This window comes from Monopterus albus, unplaced genomic scaffold, assembly GCF_001952655.1.
Source record: "Monopterus albus unplaced genomic scaffold, M_albus_1.0 scaffold27.1, whole genome shotgun sequence".
Classification (NCBI taxonomy): domain Eukaryota; kingdom Metazoa; phylum Chordata; class Actinopteri; order Synbranchiformes; family Synbranchidae; genus Monopterus; species Monopterus albus.
Window position 1 is genome coordinate 2,103,377 of NW_018127907.1, and position 8,043 is coordinate 2,111,419.

General features: G+C 40.2%; 1 protein-coding gene across 1 annotated transcript in view; it reads right to left on the minus strand.

The window, feature by feature from the left end:
- The window catches only part of fmr1 (fragile X messenger ribonucleoprotein 1), a 28,683-nt gene extending 20,646 nt beyond the window's left edge, over positions 1–8,037 (minus strand). Inside the window, exons 1-3 of the mRNA XM_020595448.1 lie at positions 7,593–8,037; positions 583–635; positions 386–479 (exon numbers count right to left, since the gene is read on the minus strand). Coding sequence (XP_020451104.1) covers positions 386–479; positions 583–635; positions 7,593–7,643 — 198 coding nt within the window. The 5' untranslated portion in view covers positions 7,644–8,037. The remainder of the gene's footprint in view (positions 1–385; positions 480–582; positions 636–7,592) is intronic.
- Positions 8,038–8,043: the final 6 nt, after the last annotated feature.

The window sequence follows — 8,043 nt, forward strand, 5'->3', positions numbered from 1 at the left end:
AAATTAAATTACTCCCAGGGTGCCAGTGTTTCTCCTATATATGTTTTGCAGCAGCGGCCTGTCACTGCCAAATTATTGCTGCCACTGTTTCATAATTTTATGAAATGCCACAACATTGCAATTACACAGCTCTGCATGGGCTTTAAATTTGAAACAACAGATAGCCTATAGGAACCGGAGACACATAGTGACAAGGCTGACCTACACCGTCTTACCAAGTGCATGTATTCCTTGTAAAACTAGAAAATGATGAGCTTGAAGGATCTCCTGGGGTCCGTAAGTCAGGACTGTAACTATACCAACTTTGTTTTCTAAATCAACCAAGTCTGGTAGTAATGTTAATGTTCTTTCTTAAACAATTCTGAAGGTACTGAATTCGTCCCACCTCAACCTCATCGCTCTCACTGATCTCTTTGCAGAACCCTGTTGGAGGAGGAAAACGCACGTCCTGAAATGGAATCTGACGCTCCGGCTGCCAGCTTCCATAGAGAGACACACATACAGTATGAATTACACCACTGGCAAAGGTAACACTATGTGGTAACACTATGTTGTATTTTGCTGTGTACATGCTTTACTCACTTGTTTTCAAATGCCACTGTGACGGATCCTTCATGAACATCTTTCACAAAGGCCTACAAGAATCACAGAATGGAAGAATAAAAGTCAGACATACCTGTACAGCTTAAAGGGTTACAGTTCTGCTACCCAAACCCAAAACTGTGAACAACCAAACAGCCCAAATGGTTTCCTTCCTTTTTTTTTTTTATTTTAATTTATTTTTTGGACTTTGAGTCAGGTTTAGTTCAGTCTCACTCTGGTGTACACAGTCTGCATGCATGAATGTCACGTGCTTCAAGTAGGACATGCAACGCCTAGGGGCAGCATTAGCCTGGCAAGCTAACGATCAGTAATGGGTAAAATGAAGCAAATCCTTCCAAAAGGAGATCCTCTCAAAATTCCTGAAAATGGAACTTTGCTGTAAAATTGAAAACTATTTATTCATGCTATGCTCCATTTAACACCATCCTTAACTTAAGACATTAGCTAACTGATAGTCAAAGGGTGCCTTCAACTGATTTACTGGATGAATTAACTGAAACATCAGTCATTATTTCTTCATTGTTGTCGTCACTGGTCAGGTGATGAATTATATTTAATAGGTTAATTACAGATCACAGTATATTTCAAATATTACTGTGATACCAGAGCTACAAATGCCATTTGCCAGTAATGACTAAGAAAAGAAATGACCAACTACAGATTTCATATTCCACCACTGTTTGGCCCTTGCAATCAGTCAAACAGCATTCAGATTGAAAAACCATGTCCATCAACAAAATTTCAACATTTATTAAAACTAAATAAGCATGCGGTCTGAAACATACTGCAAACTATTTAGCTCTAGTGAACACAACACGTGCCATATTTAGATTGCTATTAACATCATGGACCCCAAGTCCACCTTCTTATCCAATGACTGTTGTACAGCACCAGGGTGGCTGTCTAAAACACAAGTCTATGCTCCAGCTCTATCTATATGCTGGGTTTTTTAAATCAACTGACTGACTTAAACTTGTTAGTAATCACAGCTAAAATCACTATTCAATTCTCCATATTTAACAGAACAGTGAAGATAGCTAGTTATCAAGCTAATGACATGCACTGTATTATACCTATGCAATAACCCATTTAAAAATGCCATTGACAAACTGAATTGTGTATATTATTAAAACTATCTACTGCCAATTGTCTCATTGCTTTTGAGCTAAAATTTAATAATACTCATCATTCACACTGCATGCCAACGTGTCCGTAAAATGACCTGTTTGCCCAGCATCACACCCAGCTGAGACACAAACATAAATCCACTGCTGATGTTGCCACCTCTAACTTTTGAATATGCTTTAATTAAGTTCTCCATGTACTGAAAACACTTCAGCTGTCAGCGAGCGCAGCATGAGGAGTCTGCAGTGTACATGGCTACAACTGAGCTAAATGAAGGCTTGCAGGAGGGTTTGCTGGCCAGCTCAAGATAATAATGCAAAAATCTTTCTGAAGGCTGCACTGAACATGAATTACATTGAAGATTTCTTGGTTTTTTTAAACATCAAGAAAGATGACAATACTAGCAAGCACAATCCAGTCTCACTTACTCTGTAACTAAACTACAGCTACTGATTTTGCATATATTGGTCTGCTAACAGATGTGGAACTTTAAGTATATAACGGATATGAGCCGGTACTAATTTAAAGAGCCCATGGCATGCTTTTTCTTGTTTTTAGACTTATATACAATGTTACAGCTGTGAATTATCATCTTAGATGTGACCTAAAGCTCAAAATATGAGGTGTACCGTATTTTCCGCACTATAAGGCGCACCTAAGAGCCTTAAATTTTCTCAAAAATCGGCCGTGCGCATGATAATCCGGTGCGCCTTATGTGTGCACTGAGTTCTAAAATCTGTAAAAATGTTGTTGTGCGACTTTGGTAAGCGCTCCGCTTGATTGACCGTCGGACCACTTCCAGCTGACACAGGGACGTAATACGTACACTACGTACGCTGGCAGCAATAAACCAGTCTAAACCGGTCTAAGGACCCCCGAAAATGGCACCAGTGAAGAGACATGCTTACGAGGCACAATTCAAACTACAGGCTATCAGTTATGCGGTTGTAAATGGGAATAGAGCAGCTGCGAAAGAATTCAAAATCAATGAATATATGGTTTGGAAGTGGATTTGTGGGAGAAGATTGATTAAAAAATTATGTGAGTGTATTGTTAAATAGTAGAATAAAGTTCAACTAAACTCACTGTTTTGCTTCCGTTACGTTTTAGCATGCGCCTTATAATACGGTGCGCCTTATGTATGGGTTAAGTACAGAAATAGACCCCGTAATTGAGACTGCGCGTTATAATCCGGTGCGCCTTATGGTGCAGAAAATACGGTACATATGTTCTAGTATTTCTATGCAGAAGCAACTCGGTTTATACACGTCATGCAAACTCTCACTCGTGAGACGTTTTTTCTAACAAAATTAATTATTACGCAATAGTTTAAAGGTTTCCTTGAATGGTCATCATCTCCAGGCAGTTGTGCGTTCATGTGAGCTTGCCTGACATCCACCTGTGCCATTTTAAAAGCGGAATTTTTTGACTGTGCCTGGTTTTGTGGATATATTTTATCTCCTGTTGCACTATGATCAGAGGACGCGTAGAAAAATACAGGGCCTGAGGTTACTGCATGTCCAGGAATGTTCATGTACAGGGACTCGTTGTTTTACCTGACTGGGTCTAACCTACAAGCAGCCGGCCAGTGAAACACCCTGTGGTAGTGAATAATCAGCTCATCAATGCTAGATTCCCACTGAGCACAGTACCCGTTTGTTTTGACTGCTTGAGCCCAGTGTGTCTGCAGCATGTGATGTGTTGCTGGTTAACGAGCAGATTAATGACCCATGATGTTATTGTCAGTGCTACACTACCTGTTGGAATTAATTTCACAACCTTGGAGCTACATGAAGGGGATTGGGGACGCAGCGACCACCAGTTGGATTTACCAACCTTGGAGCTACATGAAGGGGACTGAAATCCTGCTTTGCAAAAGACACTCTCACCTGACTGTCCTCAGTGTGTGGTATGATAAATTATGAAACTATAAACTCAACATTTCCCTTCAGCCTACTTGTTGACTCTTATCTTCAGTATAACCCTCAAATATCAGCAGCCTTGATAAAACAAAATTCACCTGCCTGCTAAGTGAAACGTGCAGGTGTTAGATATTAGTAAATCAATTAGATAATTATTAGACAATGTGTTGAATCAAATGTGTTAGTAATGCAGTTTAGTAAGATTTAAAGTCTGCTCTAGTCTGTTTTGTTTTAAGGTTAGCAGACAATGTTGATTCTGAAAAGTGAACCATAGGTACTTATGACACCAATTCTTTTCCTGTATTAATCTTGTATTAGAATATTATGTCTGAACAAGTGAATGAATGCCTTAGCTACACACCATGTGACAACATATACACACATTGAAATTCTTCATTTTGTTATGACTAGGTAAAAATGCAGCTGCTCAAAGCATGTGGAGCACTAGATAAGAGATGGAGTCTTCGGATTGACTACATCTGGGGATTTCTTTTGTAATCTTTCTGGGTAAGGGGTTAGCCTAAACCTTATAAATGTATTAGGTTCTGTGTGGCGGGGGGAACTCCACTTTCTAGCGGCCTGTGTGTGTGTCTGGAAAAGGGAGCAACCTGGGTCGTGTTTGTAATTTTGCTTGTGGTTAAAATAAACCAGCACTAGATGAAAAAAGGCGGACTCCTTCATTATTCAGAGCTGTCCAATTAAAGAACTGGGGTACTACACAGGTAATACAAAACACCACCCCAATTTGCTGCCATCTTTGTAAATTCACTTTGAAAAACACAAACCATGACCAACTCTTGACACCTGTTGTTACCATTGTGTAGATAACAAAAGACTACAATCACCACCACACTTGCACTGGTTTAGCACCTACATTAAATTAAACCAGCAGTGCTGAGCTTCGAGCAGCAGCCCAGGGTTAACAAGGATAATCACCTTTATTTGGCCAAGTATGTTACACACAAGGAATTTGTTTCCGGTACAGAACCGAGGCAGCCACCTGCGGCGCCAACTCAACCAATGGCTCTAACCATAGGGGGGCAACTTGGGGGATCAGTGTCTTGCCCAAGGACACTTCAACTGCAGGCACTTGGGATTCGAACGTCCGACCCTCCGGTCGGGAGACCCCTGCTCTACCCACTGAACTAGCTTTGTTTACACATTTTCTGCCTCTACATCTCGGTGAAGGCTGGACTGAAACACTGAAGTCCACATACACAGATATTAGCCTAGCTAGTCCAGCAAGGCAATTTAATGTTAGTGTCATAAAGAGTGTTTATAACTCTTATCTTTGCTCTTCATTATGTTATTTGATGTGCTACTATTCTAAAATGCTAACAGCTAGAAACATGGTTCTACTGCTAAAATGTTAAGCATGATAAGGAGATCTTTGCAATTACTTCATTCATTAACAATTATAGTTAATTTAGTCTGAATATTTTTGTGAATTTTTATTTTGAAGGGTGCTCTATGGGAGTATCGTAAAATGATCAATATTTTATAAACAATAAATGCAAGGACTGAAACTTGGTGTGCAGCTGTACCACAGTAAAATACTTTACATATTCACAAATAGTGGCTATAGCGCCACCATTTGGTTAGATATTACCAGAAATGCCGGCCTTTAAGATATTGATAACATCTTGGTAACCATGAGGCGCAGCACAAAAATTCTGATGTCTACGAATTCAGTGCACGATGCTGAAGAGACTGATGTTAACCATGCTCATTTACATCATGAAAAAATCTCTGCCATCTTGATTTTTTCCAAAATAATTTTTTTGCTTTCTATTGTACACATTTGTTTCAATCTATACCAAACTTGGTACATACCATAGGTGGCCGACCCTGAACACGCCCTGTGCATTTCCTTTACACTATCACTTATCGTAGGGCTGGGCGATAAATCGATTTTATTGATCAACTCAAATGTGTAGTTTACATCTGTTTGTTTGAATGAAAATCAGTTTTATCTTTAACACCCGCCGATGCTCCCCTCTCGGCTCCCATAGTTCCGAGTGGGCTCAGCTCACCCCCCGCGCGTTTGTCATAGAGATAGCATGGCAGCGAGCAGGGAAGAACTCGTTCAGAAAAAAGGCACAGTGTCATCAGTAATATGGAATTGGTTCGGTTTTGCCGTGTCAGACGCAGAACAAACAACATCCTGCAGCAAAGTGTGTTTAAAGTCTGTTACTACCAAAGGTAGCAGTATGACCAATTTAATGCAGCACCTCAAACAGAGGCATGCTGCCAAGTGGGAGAGATGTCGCACCTTACGAAAACGAACGAGACAGTGGGAGCCAAAGTACACCAGCCAATAAACAACCCACAGTCTTACAAACAATTACAAATGGTATCCCATATGATAAGAATGGGGCCCGATGGAAAGCGATTACAGAATCTGGTGCGATGTATATCGCAAAAGATATGGTGCCTATATATACTGTGGAAAATCCGGGGTTTAATCACATGCTGAAAGTTTTGGACACCAGGTATGTTTTACCAAGCCGCAAATATTTTTCTGAAGTTGCCTTGCCTCAGCTATATAACAATACACGCCAAAGGATCACTAGGGAGCTGGAAGGAGTGTCGTTTTACTCCGCAACAACAGATTTATGGTCTAGTCGTACGATGCAGCCCTATATGAGTTTAACTGTGCATTTCATTAACAATGACTGGACTCTGCGAAGCGTCGGCCTCCAAACAGCTTACTTTCCCGACGACCATAAAGGCAAAATAATTGCCCAGGGGCAATTATTATATTATGTAATGTTGTTTTCACTGCCTACAATGGCAGGGCCAGCAATCTTGTATTTTGGTTTCTTTCTCATTGCACTTTTATCCCAGAAGGTAAAATCAAAACAAAATAAAGTAATATTTGTTTTGAACAATTTCTTTGTCATCTGCATATTTATTTTAAGTAAGGGGAAAAAAAAAACACTTTAAATCGTAAATCGGATTTTTTGTGAAAAAAATCGGGGATTTTTTTTTTAGGCCATATCGCCCAGCCCTAACTTATCGTTTGTCTATAATTGGTTAACAAGCTTTTGCGGGTGTGCCCTTTTATGAGAAAACTGCAAAAACTCAAATGCTTCATCCAATTGAAACCAAATTTGGCTCATCTGTAAAGACTGTGATAATGAATGAGCCCATGTAGTTTCATTCCGCTCCACAGCTAGGGGGTGTTAGAGGACAAAAAATTAAAATTCTTGCATACTTCATCCATTTCGAACCAAATCTGGATATCTTGTACAGAATTCGATAATGAACGAGTCAGTATAGTTTAATTGTGTTTCACCACTGGGTGGCGCTACAATAAACAAAAGTTTTATAATTCTTGAATGTTTCATCCAATTGAGACCGAGTTTGGCTCATCTGCACAAAAGGCGATAATGAATAAGCCTGCACAGTGTCCCTCTGTTTTACCTGTAGGGGGCGGTACAGTAAAATACTATATTAATAACTACACATTTCTACAACTTTCACATACTTGCAGCAACAAACATGGTTCTACTTATAACTATTAAGCATATGTATGACAACAATAGCTTGTATACAGCTTGGTAATATAAGATGTGATTACTGATTATGAATTTTCCTTTTGAAAGATGGTCACGACCAATTTCTTACAAACACATGCAAAAGAAGTCTTGCTTGGTATGCAAGCAACCACAGGGAAGTGCTCAATATACTGTAGCATGTAGTCAGTTAGATACGCAGCTCTAACTCATAAAAATCCCCACAATCTTCTACTCCCTGATGATTACAGCAAGAAATATACTTTTGCTACATTATTCAGCTGACTGGTTCTTCGTGCAGCAACAGGAACGGCAGCAGCTTACAGCAATCACGCTTGTATTTTCTTAGGAAATACACCCTGTAGTTAGCCTAACGTTTGTGCAAGGTGTGGTAACTGAGATGACAACCCTCAACAACGCTTACCTTATAAAAGGCCCCACTTGTTCCCCTTACTTCCACGACAAGTTCATCCATGACGCAAGTTATTACAGCTCGCTAGCTAGCGTTAGCGATGTTATTAGCTAGCTAGCTGGCTGGCTAGCCAGACGCTAGCCAACGGAAAATCTGTTAGGCTTCGCCAGTTAGCCAAAATAGCCTGCCAGCTGGATGCAGGAAGAGGCCACGATAACTGTGTGACCGTATTGGCGTTTCCGTTTTGCACCGTCTATGAATCTAGCGTTTCAGTCTTGCAGAGTTGCCGTTCCGAATGTATTATAGGTCAAAAGCGAACCATGTAGCTAACCAGGTTAGCTTGTAGTAACCAGTTACGTTAATGTGTGACAAGTGGTGTAGCAGCTAGTGCTGGTTGCATCTGTCCATGTGACGTCTCCGCTTTCTTCCTCTACTGAACTCTGAGACTGCAAATACTCAGCCA